At 34.0% G+C, this 22,162-nt stretch overlaps 1 protein-coding gene across 1 annotated transcript; it reads right to left on the reverse strand.

Annotated features, from left to right (window-relative positions):
• Nucleotides 1-6,667: 6,667 nt before the first annotated feature.
• Nucleotides 6,668-7,423, reverse strand: LOC141692221 (secreted RxLR effector protein 161-like). Its single transcript, XM_074496952.1, has one exon. It carries the CDS (start codon nucleotides 7,421-7,423, stop codon nucleotides 6,668-6,670), a length of 756 nt encoding a protein of 251 aa, XP_074353053.1.
• Nucleotides 7,424-22,162: the final 14,739 nt, after the last annotated feature.

Consider the following 22,162-nt stretch of genomic DNA (forward strand, 5'->3'; position numbering starts at 1 on the left):
AAATTCTATGATCAAATCTATGTTAGTTAAGTTTTACGTAATTTTTACATATCATTGTATATGATCAAATGCACTCAATTAAAGGTAAGTCCCGCGTGAATAAAATCACAAGCTAAAGTATCTTCTTGAAACTATCACATACATTATTTTATGTATTATTCACTAAACCCGATATATTCACGAAAACAGACTTCCTACTATCACGATAGTGACAGGACTGTATACATCTTACCCTCCCAGACCTCGCTGTAAAATGCTTATATCGGGTACGTGTGGTATGGGTTAGCATATTTTCAATAGAAAGAAAATTAAACAATATGATATGATACTTTTAATAGCATCTCGGGCGGGCCGTGGACATTTCTCCAGTTGGGCAATGCAAAATTGATCTACCTTTCATTTTTATTGCTGAAATAAATATTATTATATATTACTTTTTGAAGCATTCCGGAGGCATTCCGGACCGTGGACAGCTCTCCTGTTGGGCCACACAAAATTGGCATGTCTTCCACTTTTATGGGTGAAGCAGATTGAAAATAAAAGATCCAGGGACATCCATCGGCCCATTTAAAAGAAAAGTACAGATACCATCAACTTATTCTGTTTCTTTTACTTGCGAAACTTAATTTATTTCTTTATTTGTACTTGTTAATATACATTCATCATTGACAAATATTTTCTGCTGAAGTAAATCATTTTATAATTTGTTCTAAATCATTTGAATATTTATGTTAGAATTATAAATCATAAAAATTAAAAAAAAAGAAGTCATTTCAAGTCGAATTTTAAGTGCATTATTAACCTGTATTGTATTTCAATAATTTTGATAATACTTTTTAATTTTAATATTTTAATTATGTTAATATATTGTACCTACTAGTCCGGTAAGATAACATGATAAATATTGATAATGTTGAACACGAATATATAACAATTTAAACAGAAGTTGTAGGGTAAAACGTAAAAGTGTCCATATGCAACAATATGTGGGTGCTCTGTAAAAAGTCTATAAGGTCTGTAGAAATGGATAAGTCTGGATCAATTAGGACCTGATTTAAAATATGAGTTTCATTCGGTTAGGCTCGTAAATAAATAAGTTAAATTTTATACATAAAATACTAGTTTATAGTATGTGCCTTAGCTGTGTTGATTATTTTAGATATCATTAATTACTATTTTTTTGTCAAGGAACTAATATTTTAAACTATGAGAAATAATTTGATACTAAAATAAATAATTTTTTATTTTACATTTAACTATCTCATTTATTAACCTTAAATTCTGATATTTATTGTATTAAATTGACAACTAACAAATTATCCATTATTATTCAAGGTATCAAATTATCAACTAATAAAATATATCATATTCAACTTTTAAGTTCTAATAATATAATATATATTTGAAAATTTATCAAAAATATTATATATAGAGAGAATTTTATCAAAAAACTCAAATTTTTATCAGCGCCAACCCTGTTTTTTTTAATCTGGCCTGTTATCCAATTTTTTCAAAACCGGACTTTTACACGAATTTTTAGGTTTGAGGGTGGGTTGGACTTTCAAATAAAAAAAAAGACTTGTTGAAGATCACTATCTCGAGACGAGCCGGGCCGTACTTTTTTTTCCGGACCGGATCCGACTTGGTCTTAGATTTCTAAGCCTCTGAGCTATAGTTCACTTTATTTTTTGGACAACTAACCCACGGAGATTATAAATCAGCACCGTTAATCACAGTTTAAAGATGATTTTTAATCCAAAAATTGACATTTTTCTATTATAATTTTTTAAAACCTGCATATTTATTTTATTTTCACGATTCTAAAATCTTTCTCAATTGCTCCTCTTAAAAATATCATGCCCAATTATTCAAATATTATCATTTTAATGAAAAAACTTTTAATTTTCAGAGCAGATGAAATATAAAATGACGAAATTATCCTCACATTTCTAAAATTAACATTTGTTTTAGTTATTGGTAAAATTAAAAAAATAAAAAAATAATCAGGGTTCTTGGTTCTTTAAAATAATGAAATATGTAACAAGTATACACTTACCTCACCTGTCAAAATCTTCAACACTAAGTCTTTAACCCCTGGAGGAAAAATGACTCACTTTCTTTTCTCACCTTGTTTACATTACATCTCTTCATTATTCAAACCAACCTCTTATTTCTTTTCACATTTTTTTGTCACCTTGTTTACATTACATCTCTTCATTATTCAAACCAACCTCTTATTTCTTTTCACACTTACTTTAAATTTTCTTGTATGCATAGCAAAGGGTTCTTGTTTGTGGTTGAAGTGATTCACTACAAGAAATATGCCCAATTATGACGGAATTTTTATACTACAATTCGTCGCAATTGGCCCAATTGTGACGAAAAATATTCGACTTTTTTGCTCAAGTCTTAAGTTCAGATTTTCGTCACAAGTATCAATTATGTCGCGAGTTCCAATTTTTTCACAAGTACATATTTCGTCATAAGTAACTATTTCGTCAAAAGTATTCATTTCGTCACAAAATTAAGAGAAACGTCGCAAGTTAGGGAAGTGGGGCCCACCATTTATAAAATAAAATATAAATTTACGAAGCATCTATAAGTCGTAAATTAGTAACTTACGACGGAATACACCGTTGTATGTTAGGAATTGGGACCTATTTACGACGGAATATGTGATGAACAACCGTCATAAGTATGTATTTTTAGAAGGGCTAAATATTAATTTTTCAGTTTTCAGCCATTTGGCTTCCAATTTGAATTCTAAACTTGTATAATGCAATCACAAACTCAACAGAAAATCGAAACTTTTTTTTTTGGGGTAAATGAGGATTAAAAAGAGAAGGATATACCAAGAGTTAAAATCTTTTGGAACAAACCACCAAAAGACAAGAAACGAAACACACCTAAAAGACTAGGCAATACAAAAACAAAAACCAAAAAGACTTCATTAACAAATAAAATACAATCTCCAGGAACAGAAACATCACTCAGGATACAGCCTAAACAAAGGCACAACCCAAACCAAGGACTCCAAATAGAGACCAGAAGCAAAGCAAATCCAATCAGAGAAATCCTCCAACCAAGCTAACACCCGATAAAACAACAGCATCTCGAACTTCCTGAGACAAAAACCATCACCTGCATTCGAATGACACCAAATGCAGCAAAGAACCTTATAAAAAAGGGACTCCATTGGCTCATCCAGACCTCAAGAAACAGCCTCTAGCACATTAATATATCACACATTGTCACTTCCTCTTAGCCTACCCGAAGCAGATTCTTTAGGAAGCTCTCGGATTCCAACTTCACACCTAATCAAAGTGTAACTGATTAACACATACAAAAAAGGATATTTTCATAGTCACCAAGTCACCCATCCATTTCCATAAGCATATCATAAAAAAAAACATTTTTGCTACATTATAGTATTCACCATATATGCTGATACAGTATACTATCATGTACATGGAAAAACTCGAGTTGACCCAAGAGAAAGCCATAAGGCAAAAAAGGGTATGGAAACCGAGGCTTTGAGAAGAGCCAAATTAAATAACATGAAAAATGAGATGCTAGCGAGCACATAAGGAATTTTTTCAGTGGTAAATTGGGCGCACATTTTTTTTCGGTCGCAAATTTTCCGTCGGAAATAGCCATATTTCTTGTAGTGATTAGTTAAAAAAATGTAGCGTTATGAAACTATAAAAGATATTGGGTCTGGGAATTTTGGTGCGGCCAAGCTTGTTGTTGATAAGGTTACTAGGGAGTTGTTTGCTGTTAAGTTCAAGAGAAAGGCTTAAAGGTTTGTTTTTTTTAATATTTTTATGATCAAGAATTCATATTTATATTTGTGAAAGTTTGATATTCTTTTGTTTCGAGTTCTTGCGATGCAGTTTGTTGTCCGTTTACCTGATTTGTAATCATTTTTATTTATTAATTTAATCTGTTCTTGGTTTTGGTAGTTTAAGAAAATTTTGCATGTTTGATGGTTCTTTACTTTTGCAGATTGATGAGCATGTGCAAAGAGAGATTATGAATCATAGGTCTTTGAAGCATCCTAATATAATTAGGTTCAAAGAGGATTGTGATTTCTTTAATATTTTTGAAATTAATGTGGAATAGCTAGAAAATCTTAATGTAGTTATAGATGTGGAATATAATTGTGTGTTGTGGAATATAAAATTAATTTTTAGAATTATTTGGAATATAATTGTGTGTTGTGTGTGTGTGATTATAGATGCTCTTTCTGATTTAGAATGTTGTAGTTATTTTTGGTGTAGCAGTGTGTTCTGGGTAAACTGTGTAGTATAATTACTAATTAAATTATTATACATGGTTTTGATTAGTTGAAAAGCAAATTGTTGGTCCTTAATCAAGTTCTAGTCTTTCTTTCCAGAGAAAAGGGGCTCAGGGAGTTTATTTTACTGCCTCTATATGGGTAACGTGTAGCTCACTAGCTGAGAATGAAATGCAGAATTTCCTACTGTTTTGTTTTTTTCTATTGATAAACATGCCTATGTGACCACCTCTACTCCAAGATAGAGAAACATTTTCGTTTGAAGTTAATATGAGAAAGTTTAAATTGAAGAAAAAGATTGTGATGTATATAACATTAGGCTGAGCCACTGAGGGATCAAGTCTCTATAATACTGAAGCCAACTAAACAACCCTATATCTTCACTTGGATACCTACTTATTTTTCAGCTTCTTTATGCTAATGGTAAACAAAGCATAAACAATTGTAGTAGTTTAGTGATACTTTGAAGCTCTTAGGTAGGGGACCCTCTGAATTTTTCACTTCGGTTTGGTACCAAAATGCATAGTGGTGGAATAGTAAGGAGTGATGCTGGAGCTGGTTTAGTGAGTTGAAGTCTTTAAATGTTTAACGCAACTCATCTGGCTATAGTCATGGAGTATGCTGCAGGCGGGGAACTTTTTGAGAGGATATGCAGGACAGGAAGGTGTATAGAGGATGAGGTAAGTATGGAAGTTTAACAGAAATGATATAGTCTAGTGTGGATCTGATAATAAAACTTTATCTTTGACTTTAAGTTCCAGAATTTGACATCCCTGACATTTTTATTTTCCTAACATGTAGTTTTCCTGTATGCTTGTCCCCCCACCACCTCATTGTTCTTATATAATGTTTGGCTACCATCACTTAAGTCAGAAAATTATGTTTACACAGATTCCCTGCAAACCAATAACTCACCATGGAAAATATATCTTGGCACCATTTCTGGGAAGTCGCATGTGATAGGGCTTAGAGATAGGTTAGGTAGACCGTAGATGCTCCATTTTTGCATGTAGCGATTTGGTCCTTTAGTTTCTGTATGATTACTAACTTTGTAGTACTGTGCTTTACTTTGTCACATGTTGACCAGTTCCCGTATTTTCCGTATTCTTTGAAATTATCGTGTTCACTTAACATGTTATCAAAGTTCGATTCTAAATAAAAACAATTTTAGTACCTTCCCTATTCTCAAATTATTGATCTCTTTATTTGTTTGTTGCAACTCCCTCGGTCCGTCCCATTTTTGTGACTTGGTTTGACTAGCACGTTTATTAAGAAATTAAAGATGACTCTAATATGGACCACACAAATGAGATAGTGGTTGTTAAAGCAGATAATTACATGAATAAGTAAGTTCAAGCGATTACAGTTCGTGCACTATTGGAAATTCAATTACTGCTGACAACACTGGATCGACAACTATCCCTCTGAAAACTGTGTGCAAACATTATTTCATTTGCGGTGTAATTGGTCATTTTAGTGGTGGAATGAAACTAGCCGTACAGTTGCAGCTGGCGCGGGATCAGCTACTCCCGCACCAGCTGGTACTTCAGTGCCACCTGCGACAGCTGGTGGAACTAGTGCTACTTTTCCAACACCAACTACAACTACCTCAGGCAATGTTCCGGTTTTAGCTAGTTCAGCAGGAAGTGTTTCTGCGATCCTAGACATGTTGCTTTGTACTTGCCATGCTGAAGCCTCGATTTTTCGACAGGCCAGGAGAGAGGCAGTGCCACAGGACTCTCTAGCTCCTTTATTTTTTTATTTCTCTGGTGTTTCTTTTCTTATATTTATCAATTCGGACTGAGTATCTGGAGTTATATATGTGTTGGACCGTTATTATCGAGTTATCGGATCATTCTAGATTGCTAGTTATATATAAATTTTGAAAATAAAAGAGGCATTCCGTTTGTCCGACAATGCGTAATTATGACTTTTAGCATTTGATCAAACATAAGTTGTACGAAAAAATTAAAAATGTTAGAAATGGTACCTTGTGTAAAGAATGTAGTGCACTGGGTAGGAACTTAAGTATAAAAGAGTTTGAAATTAAAGAGAAAAAACTTGTTTTCAATAATCCACACAACTAACTCACACAAAAGAGATACAAATTCACACTTGTATTTCTCTCAAAAGATTATATAAAACTTGATGATTACAAAACTTGAAAAAGTGTCCTATCTATAGGCCTCCATAGAACCTGCTAGAATATGCAACTCCCTAGATACATGAAAAGCTAAAGGTCATAAACTCAAAAACCCATGAACTCAAAAGTCTTGAACCTCAAAGGTCTATTCTAGATGTTTCCATGAACATTCAATATTATTAAAATAATAATCAAAGTTTAGCTTATATTTATTTTAACTTCCCCCCTTAAGCTAAACTTTTTCTCGTGCCAAGTTTATTCTTCAACTCCTTAAAAATGTCGGACCTCAAAGGTTTCGTAAAGATATCACCAATTTGATCTTGTGACTCGCAATGTTGAATCACAACTTCTCCTTTCTTCAACAAGTCTCGGATAAAATGATATTTGATTCTTATGTGCTTGCTCTTTCCATGAAATACCGGATATTTCGTGAGTGCTATCATTGACTTGCTATCACAATAAATAATTGGACTTTCTTTAGCGGCATGCTTGAGATCCTCCAACACCCGTGTGATCCATAATGCTTGACAACTAGCTAATGATAAAGAAATATATTTCGCCTCCGCTGTTGAGAGAGCCACAACTTGTTGTTTCTTTGATATCCATTTAATTGCACAAGAGCCAACAAAGAAAACATTTTCCGAAGTACTTTTACTATCATCAACACTTGCGGCCCAATCACTATCACAATATCCAAGCACCTTAGAGTTATTTGCCTTTTGATAATAAAGTCCATCTCCAAGTGTTCCCCGAACATACCTCAAGATTCTCTTTCCGGCCTCCCAATGTGTCTTCTTTGGTTGCTCTATGAATTTACTAATCAAACTAACACCATATGTGATATCCGGCCGAGTGGCGGTCAAGTACATCAAACTCCCAACAAAACTTCTATAAAATGTAGGATCAACAAATTTAGAATCATCATCCTTACTTAAGTTCAAGCCAACTTCAGCGGGAGTACTACATGGTTTCGCCTCTTCCATTCGAAATTTCTTCATCAAATCTTTTGCATACTTTTATTGAGAGATAAAAAATCCTTTTTCATCTTGCTTTACCTCAATACCAAGAAAGTAGTGAAGTAAACCCAAATCGGTCATCTCAAATTCTTGCATCATATTCTTCTTGCATTCTTCAATATCATCATGTTTATTTCTCGTAAAAATCAAATCATCCACATATAAGCCAATGATTAGAATTTTCTTTTTATTCTCCTTGATGTAAAGTGTATGCTCAAATGGACACCTCTTGAATCTCATCTTTACAAAATACTCGTATATACGGCTATACCATGCACGTGGGGCTTGTTTTAAGCCGTATAAAGCCTTCTTCAACCGATAGACTTTATCTTCTTCATTCTTCTTCGCATATCTCGGTGGTTGATCAATATACACCTATTCTTGAAATTCGCCATTCAAAAAAGCGGATTTGACATCCATTTGGTGAACTTTTCACATATTTTTTGTGGCCAAAGAAAGTATCAAATGAATTATTTCAAGGTGTGCCACGGAAGCAAAAACTTCTTTGTAATCAACACCATACTTTTGTTTGTAACATTTGACCACCAATCGCCCCTTATGTTTCTCAACTTCAATTTGTGCATTCATCTTTTTCTTGTAAACCCACTTGACTCCAAAAGGTTTCTTTACTTTAGGAGCTTCAACTAACTCCCATGTTTGATTTCTTTCGATTGCATCAATTTCTTGATCCATGGCATGCCTCCATTTATTTTCTTTAGCGGCATCTTCAAAAGACACCTGATCCGCATTTACATATAAGGCAAAATCAACAAACTCATCTTTCAAAATTCTTCTTGTTTCTCTATATAGATCCACAATAATTCTTGTCTTTCTAGATAGTGATTCGAAACTTGAGGATGATGATGATGAGTTTGGAGGAGAATTAGATGGTGGAGGATCACATCACGAAGCTTCCTCATTGAGGATCACATCACGACTAATTACAACCTTCCTTGTGATAGGATTGTATAATTTGTATGCTTTGGAAGCTTCACTATAACCAACAAAGATGCATTTTTCAGATTTGTCATCAAGTTTGCCTCTCTTTTCATCGGGTACATGAGAGTAACAAATGCTTCCAAAAATTCGGAAATGAGAGACACATGGCTTTTTGTGGCTCCAAACTTCTTGTGGAGTCTTCCTTTGTACACTTTTAGTAGGTGCACGATTAAGAACATAACAAGCACATGCCAACACTTCAGCCCAAAACATCATCTTAGGCAATCTTTTTATTTTTAACATACACTCTCGGCTACCCTATTTTGTTGAGGGGTTGAACGAACCGTTAGTTGATGGAGAATTCCATGCTTCTTCAAAAAACTTCCAAATTCTTCGGACATATATTCATCACCATGATCGGATTGTAGTGTCTTTAAAGAACGACCACTTTCTTTCTCCACATATGCTTTAAAATCTTTAAAAACTTCAAATACTTGAGATTTTTCTTTGAGAAAATAAATCCACATCTTGAGACTATAATCATCAATAAAAGTGAGGAAATAACGGCTACCACCAATAGAGTTTGTGCGCATGGGTCCACACAAATCCGAATGTACTAATTCCAATGGCTTTTTACCTCGCCATGCCTTGTCTTTTGGAAATGGATCTCGATGATGCTTTCCAAAAATACAATATTCACACACTTGATCTTGTCTTTGAATATTTGGGGATGCCTCTCACCATATGATCTACAAATCTTGGATAAAGTGCTAAAACTCAAGTGATTATATCGAAGATGCCAAAGCCAAGACTTATCATTCACAATATTAGAAAAGCATGGAAGAGACTCATTTTGGATTCCCAGTGGAAACATTTAGTTAATGTCATATTGACTCTTATAACAAGAAGGCCTTTTTGTCTCTTATCTCACAAAAATCATCTTCACAATTCACATGATGTCCCTTTCTTAAAAGTTGCCCGACACTTAAAAGATTATGCTTAAGATCGGGAACATAATAAGCACTAGAGATCTAGTTTGTACCTTTCTTTGTTTGGATTGGAACATCTCCACACCCTTTAATGACGAGCCTATTGTTATTACCCGTCTTGACTTCTCATTGGACGCTTTCATCAAAATTTACAAAGCAATTTTTATTTCCGGTCATGTGGTTGCTACAACCACTATCGATAAACCAAACATCATCAAGTGACTCTTCTTGAACATTATTAATAAGAAGCATACTTTCATCTTTCTCCTCAACATCCTCATGTAGAAAAATGTAATATTTTTCATCATTAATTCTTTTATAACAATCTTTTTTCATATGCCCAATTTTATGACAATAATGGCATTGAAAATTAAAATAATTACCTCTTCCTCTTCCATTGAAACCTCCACGAGTTCTTCATCTTCCTCTTTGATATGAGTTAAAATTTTCACTTTGCACATTTTCTCTTCCTTGTCCTCGACCACGAAATGATCATCTTCCTCTAAAACCACCACGACTACTATCTTGAACTTGAAAAACTTGCTCGGAAGGAGAGGAGCCAAATTGCTTGATATGGAGCTCGTGAGATTGTAGTGAGCCCAATAATTCTTTATGAGAGAAAGTATTTAAATCTTTTGATTCTTCTATGGCCACAACAACATGCTCATATTTTCGAGTCATACTACGAAGAATTTTTTCCAAGATTCTTTTATCCGAAATATCTTCTCCATTAACACGAAGTTTGTTAGGTACCGAAGTATGATAGACGGGGGGTTGAATACGATACTCACTAAATTAAAAAAATTCTTTCAAATTTTTTGCGGATATAAAATTTAGTGTCCGGTTAATGGTTCTGTGTTCTTGAGGTGAATAGTGATTAGGACGATAAATTAACGAACACAAGATATTCGGGGAAATATATATTCATATATAAATCCGTGAGGGGTGTTGCTACACTCCAGTAAATAAATTTACCGGCTACAATCCAAGAACAAAAATATTCTTGCTTCTACAAAGATATTACAAAACAAATCATATACAATGATCTATCTTTATGTTTGTCTAAGGATTCAATTACCGGATAACGTTTATAATGCCCCTAAGAATATACAAGAGTTAAACTGAGCATTATAACGTTTCTCCGGTGAGAAGTTAAACGGATATACAATATGCTTTTTCTTCTTTATAAGTATTTGCTACTTGTTTTTATCGGCTCTTATTTTTGTTGTTGAAGAAGATAAAAACTCAGAACAACTAAATTGATATGCTTCTCTTGTGTAGACTTTATATTCAAAATGAATTACGTGGTCATTTGTTTTACCACATAAATCAAATGAATAAAATCAATGAATTTTGTTGTTGAGAGTTACTTGTGACCTTGGGAAACTAGGAGATTTTAGGAGATTTTGCCTTAGTCATTTTCAACATAACAAGTTACTTGTTACTAGAGGGACAAATTTGCCTTAGCCAATTTCAACCCAATAAGTTACTTGTTACTAGAGGATCCAAGGGAGTTTGCCTTAGCATTTTCTAAGTATCCAAGTTACTTGTAACCATGTGAAGCTAGTATATAAGTTACTTGTGACTTTCCTTCCCTAGTTGGAAGTTAGTTGCGACCATAAAGCTCTTGGAGGAGGTTACTTGTGACCTAAAACATGCATAGGGAGAGTTACTTGCGACCTAGTGTACCTAGAAGAGGATTTTTCCTTTGAAAAATATCTTGCATGAGTTACTTGCGACCAAGGGAGCTAGGAGGAGGATTTTTACTTAGTTTATTGGCATGCATTAGTTACTTACGACCTATGTTATAGTAGTGCAAGACTTACTTGCGACTTAGAATACCAAGGGGGAATTTTTGCCTTAGAAACATTTCCTGTATGAGTTACTTGCGATCCTTGTATGCATACATGCACTTAGAATTTTCTTTCTACTCTTGTTTCTTCCATGAGACTCGTACCAAGTCAAGATCAGTTCCTGTACTTAAATATTGAACTGTATTTCCAAGATATTACTTCTGACATCCAAGACACTGATCAGGGTGACTCCTACTATAAGGTAGTGATCACTTTGACTTAGTTTTGGTAGATCGCTTTGACCCTTAAACTATCCTGTATTCAAGTCTTCTCTCTTGAGTCTTCGTCTGAACCATATAACCTTCATCTTCAGATATGAATCCTCACTTAATAATTCTTCTAATAATAATACTCAAATTCCTTTTACAAATCACTGACGCCTAGTACAGCTGGTCTGGTTCACAGACGACTAGCTTCGATTCAGGTCTTCTTATTATATTCCCGATTATATTGTTAAGCTTGTAACAACTTCATCGCTTTGAACATTGACTATCAATAAATAAATGTACTTTCACTGGAATCCTTCTAAAACTTAGACAACATCTTCATTGCTACTACAATCTTGAATGCTTCATTTACTGTTCTTCACTGACGCTTGAACATATAAATGAACGCCTTTTAGTGAGAATAACTTCAAAACTGCAGCTGTCTTCTTTAACCTATGTATATACCATGTCTTCAATTTTTCAGATTCATATGCTTCATACACTGTCTATCTTCAATCAATTCCAATACACTGAAAACTTCTGGTGACACTTATACACTGAATCTTCAACATTTTCGAAATCCTGAAAGTCTTTAACCTTTATTTTTCACTGAGGCATGAACATATTAATGAACTTCTTTCAGTTACCTGTAAAGAGACTTCAAGCTTTCTTCTAATCTTTTGATTCTTTGTATTTGCCTTGTCTTCATTTCTTCTGATTTCTTGTGTAGACGTAGTATTATTTACCAGTCATATTCTAGCGTTGTTCTCATATTGAGTTATCACGTAACTGTTCATACAGCTGTGCAGTCTTACCAACAAAGTTAATTAACAATTAAAACTTTTCAATTATAAAATTCCTCCACCGTTTCACTTTCTTTCATCTTTAGTAAATCAAACTCACCTCTTAGAGCTTGAAGTCTCACCATTTTTACCTTTTCTTCACCTTTGTACGGCTTGTTGAGGATGTCCCATGCTTCCTTTGATGTTGATGCCATTGAAATTCTCTTAAAAATTACTTCATCTACCGCTTGATAAATAAAGTAGAGGGCCTTCTTATTCTTCTTTCGGTTCTCCTTTAAAGTGTTTAATTGTTGCGATGAGAGATTGAATTGATTCGCCGATTCTTCACAACCTTTTCAACTATCTCCCAAAGATATTGAGATCCATATAACACCTTTATTTGAATGCTCTATTGATTGTAATTCTTTCTCGTTAAATGTGGAAGTTGAGGTTGTAACATATTGTTGTTGGAAGACATCACTTAACCTTGCTCTTGATACCACTTTGTAGGAACTTAAGTATAAAAGAGTTGGAGATTAAAGAGAAGAAACTTATTCTCAATAATCCACACAACTAACTCATACAAAAGAGATATCACACTTGTATTTCACTCAAAGGATTATATAAAACTTGATGATTACAAAGCTTGAAAGAGTGTCCTATTTATAGGCCTCCATAGAACCTACTAGACTATGCAACTCCCTAGGTACATGAAAAGCTAAAGGTCATAAACTCAAAAGACCATGAACTCAAAAGTCTTGAATCTCAAAGGTCTATTCTAGGTGCTTCCATGAACAATCAATATTATTAAAATAATAATCAAAGTTTAGCTTATAATTATTTTAACACACTGAAAGTCCAAAACAGAGAAAAAGACATGGTAATTAGGGCCCCTTATGGTACTTCACAAAAAATTGGCCATTGCTGGGAAAAATTCGAAGGGAGAAATTAACCTGAATTGTATACCAAAGGAGATCCTTTTAGGGAGGGTTCAAAGTTAGTCAAATGCAAAGTGGTATGTGACTATGTTAAACAAGCGCAGAGAGAGAGAGTCATATTCAAGTCTATTACATGAATTTTTTTAACACGGTTAATTAAGCTCAATTATAGGTGTAAACTAAACCGAGCTAACTTGAAATCGACTCGATAAAATGAGTTCAACTCGACTCGAACTCATTATAGAGCTCGAGTTTGTACGTATTTTCAGGCTTGATAAAAGAACTCGAGTCGAGCCGAGTTTTTTTGAGGTTGACTCGAAATTGACTCGATTCGAACTCGAACTCAATTAATTTTTTTTACGAAAAATCATTCGAGTATTTGTTAATTTATACTTCATCACCCAACTATTTAGAAAAATTAACTTTACAAACTAATTTACCAGTTTTTCATATATTGACGTGCATTATTATGTTATTATTAGATTTAGTAAAAAAATTGAATTTAAAATATTTTGTTATATTATATTAATTTATACTTTCTTATAATTAATTTATAAAATCAATTTTATATCTCTTTTTTTAGTTCGGCATACATGGGTATAATGTATAGGTTCCATTTTCGGTAGCTATATTTGGTATATGTCGGTTAACCGAAAAAATTCGATTTCGATTTTGGTTAACCGAATGCACACCCCTAGACTGAATATACCATTCAAATGCTAATATTCATTTGTATAATAAATTACTAGGTATGATAAATTACACTTTCAATTTCATCTCCCTTTAATAATTTAAACAGCTCTAGTTATTGATTTTAATCGAAGAATACTTGAAACTTAAATATAATTTCTTTGAACACTACAATATTATTAATAAAATTCAAACCATTTGCTTTAGTGATTTTGTAACACCTTCCAAACATGCCTTTAATATCTTTAATTGAGAGGAGAACTAAATCAATTAGCTACCTTCAAATTAGCAATACTCGTCGATTATCTAAATTAATTTCTATGATTTGAATATGTAATTGTATGTCGTTTACTTTAATTTTCCGTTTTCAACTGGTCTATTGATTCAATATTTTATTTTCAATTGATCGCTTATATGTTATCATATTTGATATATATCACTGAATTTTATGATATTTTGTGTTATGGTATTTAAACTCATGAATCCTCAGTGATATATACAGTATACATGACCATGCAATACTTAACTCGTTCTTGATATTCCTCGATTGTTAGTACTATAATTTTTATAAAAATTAGATTCTAGTGTATATGAGCAAGATGGAATAACTTAGTGGTCTGGTGTGGTCTGTTCCAGGTCATGGGTCCGAGTCTTGGTCATTAGTGAATTATGAAAAGACAAATACTATTGAATATTTGAGCGTTGCTTAAACTTAGAGTTTAGCGATTACTTGATATTGCAATAAAATTGGTAATATATTTTTTTAGCACGCTAAGTTGTAATTTATTGTCATTTTGAATTTTTCATTATGTTTTACTTGATTGCAACTAATTATTCTCCATTTGTATTATACAACTATTACAGAATCTATAATTCACTTGCTATATAATGTGCATCATTCAAGGACAATAAAAAATTAAAATGGTATAAAATAAGAAGTATATTTCCTATTTATGCCTTAGTGACTTAGTTATTTTGCCTTTGAAATAGAAGTACTTACCAGTCTCTTCTTATTAGAAGGCACTGGAAAAATCATGATAACTAAAGATTCATTACCGATTTTAGAAATGTGTAAATCAAAAAATGAAAACAACTATCTAAATTAGAAGTTAAATTGTAAACTATATCATATATATTTTAAAAGAAACTATATATGAAACAACTTTCTAAGAGTTGCCTAATTTAATTTACCTCATAATTTAATTTACCTGCAGTACTTAAAATATTATAAACTCGTTTATCCTAAATCACATGTCGTGAAGATGCAGATTACCTTTATGGTCCAAGGCTCTGTTTGGGATTGTTGTTAAAATTGATGTGCTGTTAGAAAAAGTGTTGCTGAAAAAAGTGATGTTGTAAAAATCAGATGATTTTTTGGTAATTTTTTTGATATGTATATGTGTTGATGCAAAAAATTAAAAATAATGATGTTTTTGGTAAGGTTTGATGGTGAAATCAGCATCTGCTTCCCGCAACAGCTGAAAAGCAGTTTTTTCTAAAAGCATGTGGGACTTGCTTTCTCTAACAGCAGCTTTTAGGCCAAAAGCACTTTTCCAAAAAATAGCTTTTAAATTTTACCAAATAGCTAAAAGCTGATGTTGCTGTCTGCAACAGCAATACCAAACACACCACATGTCTCTCATGCAAAATTTGTCGGATCTCTTTTACTCAGGCCTTTTTCAAATAAAATATTATACAATATAAAATCGATTTGTAGAATCATATGTAATAGGAATGCAACAAAATTTTCGTTGGAAAATAATTTGATTCAGGATAATATTCTCTACATCTAATACTTATAAATATGAATTTGACAAAATACTCGAGGATCATGTGTCCTGAAAACTACACCATTCAATCAATTTCAATTTAATAATGTTTGTAATAATTTATATATTATTTTAGACCGATAACCAAAAATATTTATGTGCTTAAAAACATGCTCGTACTTTTTATTGGCTGCATTTATAAAGACTTGTGATCTCTTTATTAATGCAACCAAAGTTCTGAGCATGGCTATTACATGCTCGTATATGTTTTGCATGATATTTTTTTGTAGGGTATAGATTTTGAATTAAAAAATATATAAGAGTAGACGTTTTCATACCGTTAAAGAAAAGTTAGACCGCTTATTGAATGTGATTATATTATCGATTACAGTTATAATTCGAAAAAATATACTTATATTGATTTTATAAGAACTGCTGTAAAATGATTTTGATAATGAGGTGTTTATAGTTGCTCAAGTGATAACCAAGACCTCTAATGCAAAATTAATAAGTATGATCAGATGTAAGAATAATCAACACAATTTTATATCATTTGCGTTCGATGCATTTAGGCTTTTGGCCTATAATGCAATTTTATTTCATGATAGAAAAAAGAAAATAATAACAGAAGCTATAACTATTTTAGAAAGACATAAAAGCGAAAGCAAATGGGGTCAATTCCATAATTGAATAACCAACACCAAAAACCATTTTTACTAAAAGTTTGATGTTTCGATGATCCTTACTTTATTGACCGCAACTTCTGCTTTTATTATCGCCTTCATTGTTACTACTCCAGTAGATATTAATGTTATTTTTTTGAAAAAAAATATTGATGTCGATAACTGTAAAGCATAATGTAACGTAATATGTAATCAAAGAATTATAACTAAACATGAAACAGAAACAGATAAATAATATTAAATTATGAAACACAGGAACCCTGATGATGAAGACTGGATAAATACAAAGAATCAAAAGATGAAATTGATGCTCTAAGTTCATAATCAAGTCATGGGAAGAAGTTCATTAACATGTTCAAGCCTCCATGAAGAATAAGATGTCAAAGGACTTCCAATGTCAGTGAAATGGTTTGATTTGAAGTATTGAAGATCAGGGGTTCAGTTATTTACCAAGGGACTGGGAAGTATTTAGCTTCTTCAAAGCCATAAGAAGCACCATTCCTAATGACAAGTATCCTAAGCACTTCAACAAAAGTCATCTACCCAAACCTTGGAACTTATTCTTCAACATTTATGTTCTTCTGTCTGTCTCCGAAGACTGGTGGATTTCATGGACTATCACATTTCATGAGGCTAGTTGGAGTGGCTATTGCTCATAATCTTCGAATCAACTTTGGACGTCTGATAATGCAAAAGGTATTGGAGAACCAAGCTCAAGATTGTTCTCAATGGTAAGCTCATAGAGGCTCAGAAGGCCTAGGTTCACACAGACAATATGGAAAATTCACAAGTCGTGTCCTAAAAAATGGTGGGTAAACTGTTCAGACAAACTCCTCTTTCCAATAACAACCCTATTCATGTGACGGACTTCATTCAAAAATACTTTGACTCCATTGATCAAGAACCTGTCTCTGAGACTAAATATGATCACGAACCTGATGCTGAAAATGAGGATGATCAAGAAGCAGAGGCTGAATATGAAGCAAATCCTCAGCCTAATCCTAACGCTCAACCAATGGATGTTGATCAAGAACCTTTATTTGCTGAACAGTCAGAAGAGGTTTCTCAACCTGAAGCTGCTGAACATCAAGAAGAAGCTGAGCCAAATCAACCAATATTTAAAGGCAAGAATTCACATGTATGAATGAATCTTCTATGAGTACTACTTTTGATGATTTTATTGACACTGATTCACTTAATCTTGGTGACTTTCACACACAACTTGCCCAAGAGCAATTATAATCAGGAGGCAGTGAGTTTGTATTCCCACAAATTCATAACCACCCTCTAGAGCCCATAAATACATCTCAAACTCTCTTGTCCCAATCCCTGTCGTATAAGGATCCTTTGTGTATAGAGGGAGAAACTGCACACGATACAACAAATAAGGAAAGTACTTTGAGTGAACCCACAACCTTGTCTCCAACGAAGCAAAACAGTATCCCCATTAAGATAACTGTAACCTCCCATGTATCTTCCCAAAATGATATAATGGCTGAAAAAGCACATAAACAGTTACCGTCCGGATCCATCTTTTCAACAAGGTGGGTCTATTGAAATTTGCCCGTTGGCCACGACATCCTGTAATAAGTCAAACACACACTCAAATCTTCAAGCTCCTGAAGTTTTACATGAGTCAATTAGAAGAGCGTTATTTGGTGAGGATGTATTGACGGAAATAGGGAATTCAACCATATTACGGTTAAAATATCATGTTCGAGGTCCTTCAATGGATCAACTGCCTTCACAGGTGTTAGGAGAGAGTGTTGTAATCACTTCCACATACAGCACAACACTTACCTCCCCAGGACTAAAAACCCAGGATATATCTGTGGATAGGGGATCCGATATTGGTGCGGATCGGAAACCCATTGGCGATGAACCAGATTCAACTGGTGAGCATACGGAGAAAGTGACTTCACCGACACTGGAGAAAGCTGAGGAACAGATGCCAAATATGATAGCCTCAGTGATCCTCCCAGAAATTCAAACTCTTGACCAGTCATCTCATGATAACATGCAACTTGTCTTGAACAAGGATCGGGAATCGCGAACTCCCATTGCACCATTGTTGACCTCCTTAAAAAATGGCTCCAGTGCTTTCTGCAGGTACATCTTCTGGATCTAGGAGCTGTGGGCGGAGTGTATCCATGAGGGTGAGTGAAACACAAACCCCTAAACCGAGTTATAGAGTGTTGAGTGATACACTGTGAGAAGCCCGTGAGACACCTACCTCCCAAACTACAACTATAGACATGTCACAATATGTAACCAAATCTTACCTTGAAAAGCAGTTAGCATTTAAAGATAGCTATCTCAAAGAACAACTGGCTCTCAAGGATCAATATCTCAAAGATGAACTGTCTATCAGGGATCACCAGATTGCATATCTTTCTGAACAACTTGACCTTCGACAAGCATCATTTGCTAGTTTACGGGAATTCGTGGAGCAATCTCTCTCTCACTCAAGAAAGGGAAAAACAATTGTCAATATTGAGCCAAAGATCTCAGTTAGAAAGCAAGCGCCAATCCCTGTCTCCTCTGGAATAGCTTTTTCCAGTACTGGGCCAAAGACCTTAGTTAGTAAGCAAGTGTCTGTTTCAAAATCACCTACTCAAGAGATCCCTGTCTTGATCTTGCATGCTCAATCAACCCCAGCTCTGAAGCATAACACAACTGAGGGGGAGAAATGGGTGGAGCAAGAAAAAGTAGTTGTTGATGTGAACTTAATTGAAGATGCTTTTCAAGCAGCTGATTCTAGATATGATGAGTTTGGAGATGAGCTTCAAGAAGAAGAGGAGAGTATTGATGAAAGGGTGTTACTAAAGTAAAGACATACCGCTGAGAAGAGTTTTACAACTCAGGGGGAGCAATCAATATCAAAACAAGAACATCTGAGCAAAGTCATTACAACTCAGAGGAATCTTCTGTCGGAGATATATGCTCCAAAGCCCCTATTCTCGGAGTATGAAATGGAGGAAGGAGAGATAGACGAGAGTGATGTTCCTAAGGGGTATGAACCTAGATTTGAAGAAGAGGTCACGGAGGAGAGAAAGATTATCTCTGAGGACTAGGAATATGAAGATGAAGATGCCTTCTTGGATGACTATTTGTTCTATGGATTACAGGAGAAATTCAACTGATCTTATGAAGAAATTCAAGGAGAAATTGAAAGATCAAGAGCTAGAGTGCAAAGAGCCATACAGAGAAGGGAAGCAAGAGAAGCAAAAGAATTATATCTTCGGGCTAACAGGAGAGGAAAGGAAAGGGATGAGATAAAAGTAAAACGGAAAAATCTGAAAACTATCATAAGTTAGACCTTGACAACCGGAATCTTCTAAACACTATGGAGAAGTACATAGAGGATTATCCCAGTATTCATGAGTTCTATGATCAGTTCAATAGGATAATCACTGGTACCACTGTGAATATTCTTAAGAATGGATGGAAAATCACTGTCCATCACAGAGATGGACTTCAAATAAAGATCTCTACTAGTGTATTGAAGAAGCTAAATATTGTGGAACTATTTTTCTTAGCATCAAAAATCCATTGGTTGAAAATGAATGAGAATTAATACTTCAGAGACAAGCTTCAGAAGATGATGATGGATGTGTCTCCTCAAGCATTCTCTTACCCATTCGTGATCAAAGTATTTGCAGATGGAAAGTCAACTTTCCTGGAAAGTCAACTCATGAGCAAAAGAGCAAAATTGGAGGCACCATGAGTCAAAAAATCAGAAGCAGGATTTAGAGCTGCTGAAGTTCTTTATATTTCCAAGATCAATGATAAAATGATCGGGGAGACAGAGAAGGACGTGAAGAAAATTAAAAGAGATTATCATGAGATTGTGTTCATAAATGGAGAGCCAGAAATTAATCTTCTGAAAGATAGTGAACCTATCATCGACACTTATAGTGAAGGGGATCTAGTCTTTGAGATTAACAAAGCAAAGATTAAGATCAATGATTTCAGAATAAGCGGATTAGAATCAATACATCAAGCCTTGATGGATGTCAAACTATCCACATGTAAAAAGGACAAGATTGCTTTAATTCTAATCATAAGAATACTTGATGAGGTAGTGGAAGAAGAATCGATTAACGACACCAAAAGAGTACGAGGACATCCTAAAAGGATAACAGTCTTCGTAATGTCAAAAAGATCTACCATGTTGTTTGAACTTATTCCTAAGTGCTCCAAAATCAGGTATCTCTAGTTGATACTTAATAAACTGAATAATCCACCTCCCATTAAAGCACTTGAAATAGAAGCTCGTGATTTGGTCCAAGCTAGACTGAATGACCTTCTGGATAGAATTAAAGGATCATCTCTCCCACACTCAACAAAATCAACAGGTCCTAGATAAAAAGCTACAAAGGGAAAGTCTGATCAGACTCAATCCATTCAAGAAAGAGAAGGTAGTCAAGGCAAGAAGCTCAAAAATACAAAAACAAAGAAGACATAGATTATCCATTCAAGCTAGAGGAACACTTCTTTATAATTTGTAATTTAAGAAATCTGGAATTGAATATGTAATCCAGAATGTATTTAATATCTTAATATGTTTTGAGGTTGTACTTTTTCATATTGCCAGTTGAGTTATCTTTAGGGATTCGCTTGTCAAACTCTAACAATCAAATATGGGGAGATTGTAAAGCATAATGTAACGTAATATGTAATCGAGGAATTATAACTCAACGTGAAATAGAAATAGATAAACAATATTAAATTATGAAACACGGGATCCTTAATGATGAAGAATAGATATATACAAAGAATCAAAAGATAGAATTGATGTTTTAAGTTCATAATCAAGTCATGGAAAGAAGTTCATTAACATGTTCAAGCCTCCATGAAGAATAAGATGTCAAAGGACTTCCAGTGTCAGTGAAATCATTTGATTTGAAGTATTGAAGATCAGGGGTTCAGTGATTGAAGCACTGAATAATCAACCAAGGTGTATCAGCTCAGCATTATAAAAGAATTTGAATTAAATCAATTCATGTTAGTTGTTTGTGAACCAGAACAGTGCACAAAGCATCAGCATATTAGAAAGGGTTTAATTCAGTTATACAAAAAGATCAATGTTAATACAATTATTAGAGTCAAGAATTTTTCTAAGTCAAAGATCCACTGCCAAGACAACTAGATCGCAAGTAAATTGCAAGGAACAAAAATTGGCTAAGGCAAAATAGCTTACGATCCTGGTCGCAAGTATCTCATTCAGGGAGCTGCCGGTCGCAAGTAACTTTGTGACTTGGGAAATATGCATCCTCCTAGAAGCGCAATGTCACAAGTACCCTGTACAGAGAAAGACAGGTCGCAAGTAAGTATTAGAGATGAAATTAAGGAAATATCCTATACAGGTCTCCCTAGGTCGCAAGTAACTTTTCCCTAGGGAACTAGGTCGCAAGTAAATGCTTAAGGAGAAATTTGCTAAGGCAAAACTACCTGTGATGTTCAGGTCGCAAGTAAGTGACTAGAAAAGGTTACAAGTGGTCGCAAGTAAAGTAGCAACCAAAGAACTCTCTCTTGTCGCAAGTAACTACTTGGTTGTGTTATTGTGAATTATAAATGCAGCAATTCAAGGATTTGAATGGACTGAAATGTGCCAACTGCCCAAAGGAATTGAAGGCTACAAAGCAGAAAATGAATACAATTTTATTTGGTAATCTTCCTCAGCCAACAGAAAGTGTTTTTACGAGAGCTCCATTAAAGACTTCATTTATTAAGCTTGTAAAAGCAAAGTTGTGCTGTTGAATTTATCGTAGCTAATCAATTCATTGATTAGATTCTAGCAACCTCAAGGTTTATATCAATAAAATAATATATTCCTCGAATTATTTTGTGTCTA

Source organism: Apium graveolens, chromosome 10, assembly GCF_009905375.1.
Source record: "Apium graveolens cultivar Ventura chromosome 10, ASM990537v1, whole genome shotgun sequence".
Taxonomy (NCBI): Eukaryota; Viridiplantae; Streptophyta; class Magnoliopsida; order Apiales; family Apiaceae; genus Apium; species Apium graveolens.

Excerpts from the sequence above, each read along its gene's own strand:
- LOC141692221 (XM_074496952.1), bottom strand. The coding sequence starts at position 7,423 with ATGGAAGAGGCGAAACCATGTAGTACTCCCGCTGAAGTTGGCTTGAAC.